Here is a 13,803-nt window from a genome sequence, read left to right as displayed (position 1 = left end):
GTATCGTAATAGGATGTCACCTGTGCTCAGAGGTCACCGACTTTCTGGAGAGTCAATCGCTGCAGACCTCAAAGCTCATGTGACCTTCAGATGAGCTCAAGAACAGTGCGCAGAGAGCTTCATGAAACAAGTTTCCATCTAAGACTACTGCATTTGGAAATAAGTGTAGCTCAGCGTGCACCGTTATTGAATATACAACAACAGTATTTCTGTATGACCTGTTAATGTGTGGTTTCGTGCCGTTTGCTCGGAGTAAAGGCCTTTAGAGCGACAACCTCCACCTTTCATTGGGGCGGTTCGCAGTTCAGTCGGCACCTGGAAGCTCAGAGCTGAAAGAGGGCAGAGCGCCCAGTCTGACCCGGGCTGCTCGACAGTGATGCGGACGCTGTACTGCTCTGTTGTGCAGAAGGCAAAGCTGCTGGTCGATCCGTGACCACAAGCCGTGGGCAGAGACCAAAAAACAAGCTCCGGGATAGACGCAGCAGAAATGAGCTGAACGATGTCTGAGCTCCGAGTTGACCGAGTCTGAGGAGGTGTGTCCTGTGCATGGCTGCAGAGATCTCTGTGTTTTTGCAGGAGATGCCGGTGAAGTTTTGTTGTTCTCAGAAGAGCTTGAGCAACACTGGATGTGTCAGAAGTCATGCAGTGGTGTCCTCAGTGGAGCTGCGTGACACAGAAGAGCTTCAGATCTTCTCTTTGCTGAATGTGCAGATGCTGTGACACGTCTCACTCTTATATCCTTCTCCTCCACATCAGCACGTCTCGGTGCCACAGACCTGGAAATCCCACATAACGTGATACTTGAGCGCCTCTTTTTTTCTCGGAGTTCAAAGGTCAGTGCGAGCTACAAGGCGGCTTTCTTTCCTTCTGCTGCCGCCTCAGATTCGGCGTCTTGCTTTTGTTCTGTGAGGCAGATGATTTCCAACACAGACTTGAACCCGCGGCCTCCGGCTGAAGGACGACATCTCTGCTCGCTGCATCCTGCTTAATAAGGAGCTTGTGTGGCGTTGCTGACATAATAATGGAGCACTGAGTCACTCCGGCTGATGAATGGATCCGACACCATCTGCCTCCTCCATCTACGACCATCTACTCGCATTCAGATGATTTACTTACCAATAAATTATGAAATTTTCAAACTTCCAAGATCAAACAAACTCGTAGATCAAAGCTGTCGTAGGCGATGTAGCTCGCTGAGCTGGGAGGGGAGGTTAAGATTCAGAAAACGAGAGGATGTGAACGCACGCAGGCGCACACGCACACACACGCACAGTTAAGGAAGTGCAAATGTCAGAAAGCTTTAGGCCATTAAAAGTGCAGCCTGCTGAAGAGTGATGCCTTTAAAGACAGCTGATCAGTCGCTGAGCTTTATCCTGTCGTGCGGCGTCCTGTGTGATGCAGAGGCCGCTATGAGCTGGCAGAATGAGTCATGCTGCAGATCCAGAGTGTGACTTCACCCACTGCCACTGTTCATGCACACACACATGTGCAGCGAGGACACAAACACACACTGAACACACTCACCGGAGGGCCGAGAGTCTGCACTTCCTCTCTCTCTGACTCTTGGCGTCGGCCTCTCTGCCCTCAGCTGATGAATGAGGACATCGGAGCTGCTGTCACACACCACTGTGCTGTTATTCAGTAGTCTGATTACAGTTACTACTCTTCAGTTAGCTGCACAGCGGGGAATCGAAAAGTAAAAATAATTAGACATTCTTTTTTCCCTGAACACATCTGATTTCTGTTCGTGTGGAGGAGAAACGACAGCAGGTCGCTTTGGAGAGGAGACTTTATTTAAATTTTTATAAAACATAAAAAGAGCATCGCAGTAAAGATCACGCAAAAATACTTCAGCTTCTGGTGCGAGGGGAAAAAAATTCAGGATGTGCACCACTAGCTGACTAATCGTCGCTGTTGTCGCTCGTCGGTACCAGAATAAGGAGTCATTTAATCTTATCTTAAAATCTTAAAATTTTAATGGATGACCAACGACGGTGAAGTGTTACGCAGCCTCCTGCCACCAGATGGAGCAGCGTTGTTGCGACGGCGCTTCATGTGTTTGGGAACATTATTACAATCAGATCGCAGATACGCGAGAGCAGCGGAAATGAGGTGGACGAGCTCTGCCGTGCGATACGGCGAGGAGTTAAGTTATGGAGGCGGCCAGGGAAGATCCGCTGCTCCTCCACATGGAAAGGAGACTGTCGCTACCCGATCTGTACTGGAAACCCGATCGGTACCCCGCATGCGTGAAAGGTGTCTACTTCCGGTCGAAGCGTTTTACGATACTTACGGGTCAGAGTATCTGTTAAGATGTTAAGAATAATAAGTATCTCCTAAAATGTTTCCAATAATGAAACATTTCAATATAATGTAGACAAAAACGAAAAAAAAAGATCTTTACGGATCAGGACTCCCCGATCCTTACTGCGCATGTGCAAAGTCGGACCGTACATATCGGCTGTATCCCAATTCAGGGTCTGCAGCCTTAAAGTACGCAGCCTCAACGGTCCTCAAGGGCCGCGTACTCAAAGACCGCTAAGGCCGGAAGTGCGAGGCTTGTGAAATGGGACGGTCTAGCCTCCGTTGCGCTGCCCAGGTTGCCTAGCAACCATGATACTAACAGCTGGAAACTTTTCAGCTTTGTTTGACAGAAATGAAGGAGAAAATCTTTTGTTCATTTGTTTGTTTCTACATGAGCTTTGATCATTCTCTGTAAGATTCAGCTCAGCTATTGAACGGCGTATATTTTAAAGTAAAGGCTTTAAAACCAAGTTCGTACAAACGTCACTAATGTCACATAACTTTGCCGACATGTAGCCAACCGTAATGTTTTAATGTTCTTCGTTATTAAACATTTGCACATAAATAAGTGACATAATATTCAGTACTTAAAGTTTACTCTTCGGGCGCCCCTCATCCGCCGTTTTTTTTCGGCAAAATTATCCACACCCACCGCCGCGCTATGCATTCTGGGATATGTTGGGCCACGAAGTCTACACCGCCACGTCGTTAAAATTCAGGGAAATGAAGGACGCATTTCAGGGCTGTCACTACCCGATCCGTACCGGAAACCCGATCCGTACCCCGCATGCGCAAATCTTACGTCACTTCCTCTCTTTGCCAACATTGCGACATTCAATATATTTGAATGATACGGTTAGCGCCCAGTTAGCTCCTAGCATTTCTCAGCAGCTCTGCCTCCTTTTCGACTGCCCGGGACATTTAAACAATGGATAATCCGTATACAAAGAAATTCATGCTTTTCTCCTCAACAGAGAGCGTCCCCCGATTGAACAACAGTGCCGTAAAATAAGAAGAATGGCGCCAAATTACAGACTTATTAATATTGACTTAGCAATGTGTCACGTGAAGATTCATCAGCCAGATTAAGTGTTTACTGACAATTGACAGTGACAGCGGACATCATCATCACTATTCCAACAATCCTCTCCACACAGACAAGCATAAACACACTCGACTATCGCTAAATCAAATTTAACACACGTTTGTAATGACGCTAATTCAGTTTACAATAGGGTTCATTCGCTCAGTCAGCAGGTGGCGGTATCCTCGTACACTGGGGAGTAAACTGCCATTAAACGAACAGAAGAAGAAGAAAACCCCTGCACATGCGCGGTACGGATCGGGTAGACCCGATTTGTACGGTCCGACTTTGCACATGCGCAGTAAGGATCGGGAGTCCCGATCTGTCACTATCTTTTTATTTTTTTGTTTTTGTCTACATTATATTGAAATACTTCATTATTGGAAACATTTTAAGAGATACTTATTATTCTTAACATCTTAACAGATACTCTGACCTGTAACTATCGTAAAACGCTTCGACCGGAAGTAGACACCTTTCGCGCATGCGGGGTACCGATCGGGTTTCCGGTACGGATCGGGTAGTGACAAGGGCCGCATTTCGAGCAGCCTTTGAATTGGGACAGCCTTCGTCGCGTCGCTGTGACGTAATCGGCCTTAAAATGGTAAATGGACTGATTCTTATATAGCGCTTTTCTACTCTCCCGGAGTACTCAAAGCGCTCTATATAACATGCCTCATTCACCCATTCACACCCACTCGTACAAGCACTTCTATACACAAGTGCAAACTAACCTGCATTCACACGCATTCACACTCCGATGAACAGAGAGCAATTTGGGGTTAGTATCTTGCCCAAGGATACTTGACATGCAGACTGGGGAAGCCAAGGATCGAACCACCGACCTTCCGATCAGTAGCTGATCTGCTCTACCACCTGAGCCACAGCCACCTCTTTAAGGCTGCAGACCCCGAATTGGGATACAGCCATCGGGCCTACCCGATCCGTACCGCGCATGTGCAGGGGTTTTCTTCTTCTTCTGTTCGTTTAATGGCAGTTTACTCCCCAGTGTACGAGAATACCGCCACCTGCTGACTGAGCGAATGAACCCTATTGTAAACTGAATTAGCGTCATTACAAACGTGTGTTAAATTTGATTTAGTGATAATCGAGTGTGTTTATGCTTGTCTGTGAGGAGAGGATTGTTGGAATAGTGATGATGATGTCCACTATCACTGTCAATTGTCAGTAAACACTTAATCTGGTTGATGAATCTTCACGTGACACATTACAAAGTCTGTATTCTTAACAAACTTTATAAAGACGCAGCTTTTACTTTGAAGCTGAACGTTCTTTGTTTCCAGTTTGCATTTATATTTATACAGCAGCACAACTGTAACAACTGTTACAAGAACTGTTACTGTTACAACAGTAACAGTTCTTCTAACATAAAGGCCCTACAGTAATACTGAGACACCCCAACCATCACATGACCCCTGAACTTGGCGACAGTGAGAAGAAAAAACTCCCTTTAACAGGAAGACGCCGCTGGCAGAATCGGCTATCTGATTGGTTGGGGGTGAGGCAAGGAAGCTGGGACAGAGTGGACGACTGTTCTGTGAGTAATTGGCGAGTTTTTCAGACAGGTTTGCGTCTTCCATGCAGACTACAGGTTACCATGGCAATCTGAGGTTTACCATGGCTGAGGGTTCGGTGCAGCACCCTCCCCGTGACCAACGCCAGGTGACGTCCAGACTGACCTAGACAACGTCACACGAGTGCTTTTCATGTTGCGTCCGATCAGCGGCGGTTGTAATAACCTGGTGTCGTCCTCCATGTTGGCAGCCCTGTGAGCTAGGCTGCACTTTCACAACAGGTGTGAGCGTACGGCTGCAGCTACATAAACACAGCAAGGTGAAAACAACTGGCAGGAAGGCTTAAACGTGCCCTTCAGCACCGCAGAAGCTGACGGTGCATTACTGCGAGCTCGGCGGCGCGGAGGTGTAATGACGGAGGAAATGACAGCTACGTAGAAAGGTTACGATAATGACAAGTAAAGGTTAGAGCAATGATATCAAAGCCGGCTGCAGCTGCCGGGTCGCTGCAGTGATTATAGGGGTGTGTCTGTCTGACCCGCCAAGGTAGGTTTAACACACACACACAGACACACACGGGCACACGCACGCTGGCCGTGGGCCCAGGCAGCTGTACAGTGAGGGAGGGGAGCGAGGTTAGAGTCTCCGGTGGGAAGCACGGAGGGAAGGAAGTAGGAGACAGAGATGAAGGAGATGGGGGAGGGGCGGGGGCGGCGATGCTAATGAGGGAGATGGATGAGGAGCAGCCCGGGGTGGTGCTGAGCTGGAGTCTAACTCTCTGCTGACCACAGCGGGGACGAGAGAGGAGACGGAGGTCACCGTGAAGAAGAGGAGAGCCAGCCGAGCTGAGCTCATAGATTATCCAGCCTCAGCCCTTCATCACCTCTGCAGAGGAGACAGAGCCGTGCGCTAGGCCGACTCTCACCTGTAAACCGCACTGTTTGCTCAGCTTAGTCGGTAACGTGTTGCCAAAGTTACATCAAAGTGCAGCCAGGTTTGCAGTCAATCAGAAGCATCGAAATTTGGCCGGTCACCTGTTCAGGGTCGTGTTCTCGTGCTGTTTTCAGAGCAACTCTTCTTTTTAGGTCTTTGATTTAGAGATTCAGCTGCTTCAGATACTCAGCATCCATCTTTGTGTTTAAACACTAATACAGTATTTTACTAACACTACTGGTGGGTGTACGTCCGTCTGTCGGGTAGGGCTGTCACGATTACGTCGACTATCAAAATTGTCGACGACAAATTTAATAGTCGACGCGTCATTTGAAGCTTTGTAAGATCCTGAAAGACGCAGGAATAAGTAGTAGGATTTAAGAGTGTAATAACGGACTGCAACAGAAGGTGGCAGCACTGCATGTACAAGGATGCCAGCTGCCGTTAAACCCCAAAGAAGAAGAAGCTGTATCCGGTATCATTGCTGTGTCCAAATTCAGGCCGCATCCTTCGGAGGCCGCATTTGAAGGCCGATTACGTTACAGGGACGTGAGGAAGGCTGTCCAAATTCGAAGACTTCTCTAAATGCAGCCGACAAATGCATCCTACTTTCCCCAGATTTAGCACGGCTCAGCCAATTCCAGTTTCCAACAATGGCAGCAGTTTTAATATTACTCTTATTATTCTTTCTGGGTCACAAAATAAACGTTTAACATATTTTCAGGCGAGAATGTAGCTGTGTAAACCTCAAATATCTGCTCAGTTTATCAAGACACCACATATTTTCAAAAGCGCTTTTCGGAGACGTCTGTTACCCACTAGCTTGATAGCTAGCCGGGGGAAAGGCTCACTAGAGCCGGCGAGAGCAGCGGACTCCCGGCTTCAAACCCACCGCCGTCTTTCACTACTCAGGTTAAACATATATGAGTCACTTACAGTGTTGGGACTAACGCGTTATTAAGTAACGCGTTACAGTAACTCCGTTATTATTGTGGTAACGAGCACGGTAACTAGTTATTATGCCAAAATCAGGAACGCGTTACTCGTTACTGGGATTTAGGCTCGTTATTCGTTACTTCGTGTGGTGGCTATCGCGGAGCTTCCACAGATTCAATAACATTAGCAAGTGGTGGAGGCCAGCAGGTGGATGAGAGAAAGGGGACGCAGGAGGAGGAGAGACCCGAGGCGGCCGCCGGTCCAAGTGTGAACTGAACTTCAGGTAAGAAGTTATAACCTGCAGTCCAGCTGAGTCAGATATAAACCAAGTTTAGGTGGAGTTTATTTTCGTTGTGCTGACTTTTTTGTACTGCGTGCTAGCTAGCATGACGGGGTTTCTATACAGCTGGGTGGGTGCTGTGATGTTAATGATGTTGAACTTTATTTTGTTCATACGGTTAATTATTAGAGTTGCCAACCGTTCCCTAAAAAACAGAATCGTCTGGTATTCAGAGAAAATATTACGCGTTTCGTGTTGAGGTGAAAAGGAACACAGTTTGTCCCGGACTTCAGCTACAATGAAAAAGACACAAAGCTGGAGTTATTCTGTCTTTACGCTGCACAGCTGCCTCTTCTCCTCTCATCCTCTCCCCCTCCCTCTCCTGTTGCTACTTCAATCATGAAACTGATCAATGATCAGCTGATCGGCTTTTCTCTCTTGTTTGTTTATCACTTTGCGCCAGAAAGAGGAAACCAGCGGATGTCGCGGTAAACAACAGCAGCACGTTTGATCAGCTGTTGTTAGAATTTATTTAATATTAATTTCTAGTATCAGCTGATGTTTGCTGGAGCCACAGCTGTAAACCTGCTGGTCATGATGTCGGTTTGGATATGTGGTGAGAGGGAAACATGAAGATGAAACCAGGAGACGTCTTTACTGAATCATCAGAGCTGAACAGGTGATGGAGAAACAGGTTTACCTTTTAGGTGACATGAATGAGTTGAAGTTATGAACTGTTTCTGAGAGACAAATAACCCCAGGATCCTTTTCTATGTAGCTGACAGCTGGTAACTGTGCAGGGGCGGGTCTAGCAAAGTGTTGCCAGGGGTCCATGTAGGGCATTAACAGGGAAAGGGGGGCACAAAGAAATACTTTCTTATTCTCATTTAAAATGTCTCGCTTTTAATAAATAATTATCTGAGTCTTACAACAAACGATTGATAGATTGATGCATATATACCATCAGAACAGTGTACATCACTGTCACAACAGTGTTTATGTTCATTCAAAGGCTTTATGATTTTTCCTATAATGGTGGGCCGGTCTCTAGTCAAAATGCCCGGGACGATTTTTTTTGTCCCAGTCCAGCTCTGTATGCAGCTCATCTGCAGTCTGGTGTTACCTACATCTTCCTATTCAGAAGGCAGAATTTCCGAGTTCTGAGTACAATCAAAAGCACCACGACTGCAGTTTTTGTGTTGGATGTAAAAAGCGAACATGACACATCAACGACGGTCCAGGCGTGGGATTTCTCTCGTGGAAAATATGCACATTATCTTTTCCTTTGGTAGGTGGCACAGTGCACTTGTGGCAAATAAGCAAGCTAGAAGACTGGCAATCTGGCTGGGTATCCAGTTAGCAACACATTAACAAGAGAAGTCTGAGTAAAACCAAAGTTACTTTCCCTAGTAACTAGTTACTTTGAAAGTAACGAGTAACTTGAAGTAACTGAGTTACTTTTGGTGGAAGTAACTAGTAATGTAACTAAGTTACTAATTTAAAGTAACTTACCCAACACTGGTCACTTAGATAACTTAAAAATGTTATTGTTTGGCTTTCTTTAGTATTTTATTTGTTCCTGAGTAAATCGGTTTGGCTGAGATTAAAGTTATAGTTTTTACACAGCTGAATAAACGTCAAGCAGAAAACTGATTATCAGAAGTGTGAGATGCTCGAGAATTTACTCCGGTGTCCCGTTATATTTTAGATAGCAAGGAGTTTATTAAACTTCACCGAAACAATCTGCAAATTTCATTAAAATTTAATAAACTATCATCTTGTCTTTATTTTTGGTTAGCACAGACCTTAAACACTTAAAGCTGTAAGCTAATGATAGCTATATAAGAGCAGATGCTGCTGGTGCAATAAGCTGTACGTTTTATGTCCAATGGATGATGATTTGATTAGTCGACTAGCAAAATAATCGTTTGTGGCGGCGCTACTGTCGGTCTGTGCAGCCTCTCAGGTGTCCTCATGCTCCCTGCAGCGACGCTGAGCCAGGCCAAGTGCAAAACTAGTGAAAAACAGAAAAGATGAGGAGGGAAAGTTTCCAGTGTCCTTCACCTGTGAAACATTCCTGTTTTGTGGTCGTCTCACTGTGTCCGCCTGTGGTTCATGTCATTAACACCAAAGCCCCCCTCTGCTACTGCACTGACCACATCAACACGGCAGAGGTTTAACGATGCTGGGAGTCTTTCCTGCTCAGTCAGTGCAGCTCCTGGAAGCAAAAACGATGTCAGTACCTCCCTTAGCTTTAGTAGAAGTCCTCTCGTCTCCCTTTGCTGGTTCTCCTCCAGTGTGTCAGAACAGCAGGAGACGGGTCGGTGACTCCATCCCATAATGTCTGAAATCCCAGTTCAGGTGTTTTCCTCCTGTTCTTCTCTCTGTCACGCCTCAGGATGTTCCAACACAGGTATGTCTCACCCTGTGAGGTGAAATAGATCATTAAGCTCGATAATGCAAAATACACAGAATAGAAATGTTTTATAAATGTAGTAAAGCAGTGACGTTCAGCATGGCAGGGCGGTGGGAGGGATTTAAACATGACTGGCCCGTTACATCGCGTGTCTGAGAGTTTCAATATCTGCTGCTCGCTGTGTTTAAAGCTTTGCTCCGACTTCCTCTGCCACCTCCATCAATGATTTGGGATTGGCACTACAGGGCCACCGTAGGGAGGACTGTGATGGCGCTGTGCAGTCAGTAAAGAGAAGCCGGAGGTTTCTTCCTGTTAAAAGGGAGTTTTTCCTTCCCACTGTCCCCAAAGTGCTTGTTCAGAGGGGCTCGTTTGATTGTTGGCGTTTCTGTATTAATGTAACCTTACGTTTAAAGTCGGGTCTGTGTGTTGTTTAGTTTTCTGTGCCCGGCTGTGAGACTCAGTCCATGAGCAGCTTTGCTAAAGTGTGACGTGCTCACAGCTTACACCTGCACTGCTGGCATGCACGTCGCTGCGAGCTACAGAAAGACATCAGTGTTTCCAGTATTCAGGTTGATTTTCATCTATGAAGACTGTGTGTGGAAGATTAATGATGCTTTGCCAGCCATGAGGCCTGTCAGGTCGTCAGCGGCGCTCTGGGGTGGCCGTGTGCTGTCCGTCGCTGCTTGTGCCTCAGACCTGATGCAGAGCTCTCTGATGCTCCTGCAGCATCGCCGGGGTAACAACTAAACCTTCAAACGCCGTCCGGCAGCGCGTTTGTCCATCAGTGGCTGATTTGACCCACAGGAGCGTCTCCGGGAGTGTCGGGCTGCATCCCGCCGCGTCTCTGTGAAGAGACAAAATGGCTGCTGCGTGAAGTTGAGTAACCAAACTCGACGTCCTTCAGCTCGAGGGCGGAAAGCGTCCCCTGGTTCGAGTGTCTGCAGACCAGCTACACAGGCATCAAAGCACCTTTTTCTCTTTTAGCATATCACGAATGTTTTTTTATTTCCCACCCCCTCTGTGTAATCCGACATGCAGGGGCTTAATTGAAGCAGTGCTGCAGCTGCGTTAAGCAAAGCCGGTGCGAGGAAGCCTTTTTATGTCTGCCTCGCCTGGAGGCTTCTGGGTCTTGCGAGAGAACGAGTGGGCGTTCGTTTGTTCATCAGGCTTTGTTATGCCGGATTTTTTAAAACTCACTAAAGGATGGGCGCAGTGAACTTCCGATCTTCAACGCAATTAAGGAGCCTCACCCCTTTTAAACTCGCGACGAGACTAATTATGAGTGTGTGTGAGGGGAGTGTGAGTAAGTGGGAGTTTGGGTGAGGCGTTGTAATGCTGCTGAAGTCAGAATCATTCATAATTAGAGTTAATAAAAGTGTTTTCATGTTATATTTGAAGCCACGATGTGCAGAGATGGCCTCATCAGTGCTGATGCAAACTGACACCAGAGCTCAGCCTCTTAAACGTTCTCTCCTTCATCCTCTTTCTTTGCTCTGATTTCTGCTGTAAGCACGTTTAAACGTGCCAAGCTGCAGTTCCTCTGACGTCCACTGGAGGCTCCAGAGGTGAGGCAGTCCCCACAGACGCTCGTGTCAAACCCACCGTGCAGGCGGGACGTCACACGTCACTCAGGTCAAAGAAGCTGGACCACCGTTCAGTGTGTGACTGGTCTTTCCTCCATCGGCGGGGTCAGACCGACGTTTGCCGTGACTCCACTCCGCGACCTGCTCGCTCTCATCACGGCTTCGCTCTGGCATTCGGGCCAGTGACAGTGTCTGAGCATGAAGTTATAGTTATGTAAATCCTGAGGTTTGGCTCCTTGTAATGCATGTTTCTGCATTTTTGCTCCTCCCTCTCCTTCTGGCCCAGAAAGACCTGCACAGAGCAGAAAGACAAATATCACCAGAGTTTAGCTTAAAAGAGCCACAAAAACATTTATTTATCTGTTAAACCAAACATCCAAAACAGCGCTGTCAGCCGGGATTTAACACAAACAGGAGCTCACACCTCTATTAGCACGATGAACCCCACACCAGCCATGCTATTGGTCAGATAAGTAAGACCACGCCCCTAATTATCCAAACTTAATATGATATAAACAGGTGTTACAAAGGAGTGAATTCTCTATAGAGACCAACCAGTTTGTGTATCAGGCTGTAAAGATCTAACATGGGAGTCTACGGGGCTGACTCACTGCTGGCGCCCCAGCTGGACGATAGAGGAACTGCAGGTCCAGGGTTTGGTTTTTCACGCGCCATAAAGTGAAGAAAACATTGAAAAACAAACCCCTCCAATATGTGGGGCCACACTAAAGGTCATTTACTTCCTGCGGTCTCTTCCCCTCCTCACGCAGACACCGTCTTCCTCTCGCACCCCGTGGCGGTGAGCGGCGTGCTGTAGCGTGCTGCAGGAAGTGTGTGCGTGTGTGTGACTGACTGCAGCTGCTTTTGGCCATCCAGGCTGCCTCCTCGTTTTCAGCTTCATTTCCCGCCCTAATGAAGATTCAGAGGCAGCACAGCGACTGGCACAGGAAGGAGAAGAGGAAGCGGTGACGGGAGGAGGAGGAGGGCAGGCAGGAGTGAGAGTCAGATGAAGGGGAAGGAGGCGAGGAGGAGAAGGGAAGTGGTGATGAAGGCTGTGATAAAGAGAGCAGCCCTCTCGCTGCCTCTCTCTCCTAATTAGCTCGCCGGCTGTGATGAATGGCGCAGCACTTAGGACCCAATCGGCGAGCCAACCTTGTCATGCGTGTTGATGGGGTGGGGTGACTCTGCGCCCCACCCCCTCCCAGCACATACTCTTACCTATTGTACCTCCTCCTGTGGAAGCAGATGCTGATATCTGGGCATGTGTGCACTCGTGTTCTCGGCCTTAATGACCCCCCCCCCCCCACACACACACACACACACACACACACACCTGAGCTCATATGGTCACTTTCACTCTGCAGTGTTAAAGTCACAGCAGGATCAGCTCAGGGTGACTCATGCAGTGTTTCAGTGTCTCTGCTGCAGGATGGAAAACATCCACAAGCGTCTTCTGGAGATGAGCTGATTTAACCTTTGACCTTTAAGGTCTTTGTCATGTCACATGAATTCAGAGGTGCAGTCATGAGTCGTCCTGCTGCTCAGCAACGCAGGTGGAGTCATGTTTAGGTATTTGACCTCCTGTCATCTTCACCAGGCTGACACTGAAACAATCTAAATGGCACTTTTAGAGGGAACAAGCACGTTTGGTGAACTGTGCCTTTAAAACAAAGTCTCCAACAGTCTCTGAGTACAAAAGGTCATCGAATCCTCTCGAGCCGCCCGGTCCTTCCAGAACCTTCTTGAAGTTCTTTGTTCTGAGCTGCATTATATTCTGTCTGATGTCGGTTCTCCTCCCTCAGCTTCCTCTCCCTGTTTTGTGCAACAGTTATTCTGACTTATTTCTGACGCCTCGTGTCTCGTCACCCCTGCAGAGCAGTAAGAACTGGCGCGCCGCGGTGGATCTGACGGCCCGGATGCTGACGGCTCACGGTCAGGGATACGGCAAGGCCGGCCAGCCGACCTCCCACACCACCGACTCGCTGCAGGTAAGACGCCTCACTGGTTCCCGATGGCATGAATCCCGTGTTCGCTGACATCAGTCGAGTCTGCGTCAGTCTGAGATACTTTTGTTGTTTGCTTTGTCCTCATCTCATACGTTTTACTGCCATATTTTCCCCGTGTGTTTGTGGAGCTCCATCCAGAAGATGGATGGCTGCGCGAGCTCATTAAGAGGCCACCCTCGTGCTCGGCTCTGTGAATTAATTAGCCGTGTCGCTGCCTCATGCCACATATCACAGTTAGTTTTATGTTCTTAAACATCCGGCTCACTTTAGTGCAGGAGTTGGAGTCCTCGTGTTCCAGGGGTTTCTCACATGTTGTGTTGCATGGATGTGCACATGTTAGAAACATGGCAGCAACTGTTTTTCTGTTCATAGATCTGTGTGATGTCGCAAAGAGGGAATAGTCCCGCCCACCCTTATGTTTAAACCTCCTATCTGGTTGTTCAGTGATGACGTGACGAATCCTACTTCCGGGCCTAAAGTAGTCTGCGTTTAATATGGCTTTTGTGTTGTTAACATGTTTAATGTTTTGTATTTTCTTCTATTTTATCTCAAAAAGCTCCTAAAACAGTCAGTGATCACTGTTGACCTCCCTCGGCTTTTATTACCGCTAATCATTTATTTAAGCTCAGTTTTTAAAACCTTAAGATGTAACTACAGCACAGCCCATGCAGCAGTATATGAATGACTAACCTCGTATTGTGGATGGATTATCTCAGTTGTTCTCCT

The 13,803-nt window shown here is 47.4% G+C and overlaps 1 protein-coding gene across 2 annotated transcripts in view; it reads left to right on the top strand.

Annotated features, from left to right (window-relative positions):
• Positions 1 to 13,803, top strand: part of trappc12 (trafficking protein particle complex subunit 12) — a 31,157-nt gene that overhangs the window by 6,406 nt on the left and 10,948 nt on the right. For both annotated transcript variants that reach the window (XM_085342452.1, XM_085342453.1), the window contains exon 4: positions 12,946 to 13,059. In XM_085342452.1, coding sequence (XP_085198578.1) covers positions 12,946 to 13,059 — 114 coding nt within the window. The remainder of the gene's footprint in view (positions 1 to 12,945; positions 13,060 to 13,803) is intronic.

The sequence above is a fragment of the Diplotaxodon limnothrissa genome, linkage group LG19 (assembly GCF_057381915.1).
Source record: "Diplotaxodon limnothrissa isolate DT_005_m linkage group LG19, D_limnothrissa_male_GT1.1, whole genome shotgun sequence".
NCBI lineage: Eukaryota > Metazoa > Chordata > Actinopteri > Cichliformes > Cichlidae > Diplotaxodon > Diplotaxodon limnothrissa.
Note: the sequence above shows the minus strand (reverse complement) of the source record. Positions and strands in the feature narration are given on the sequence as shown.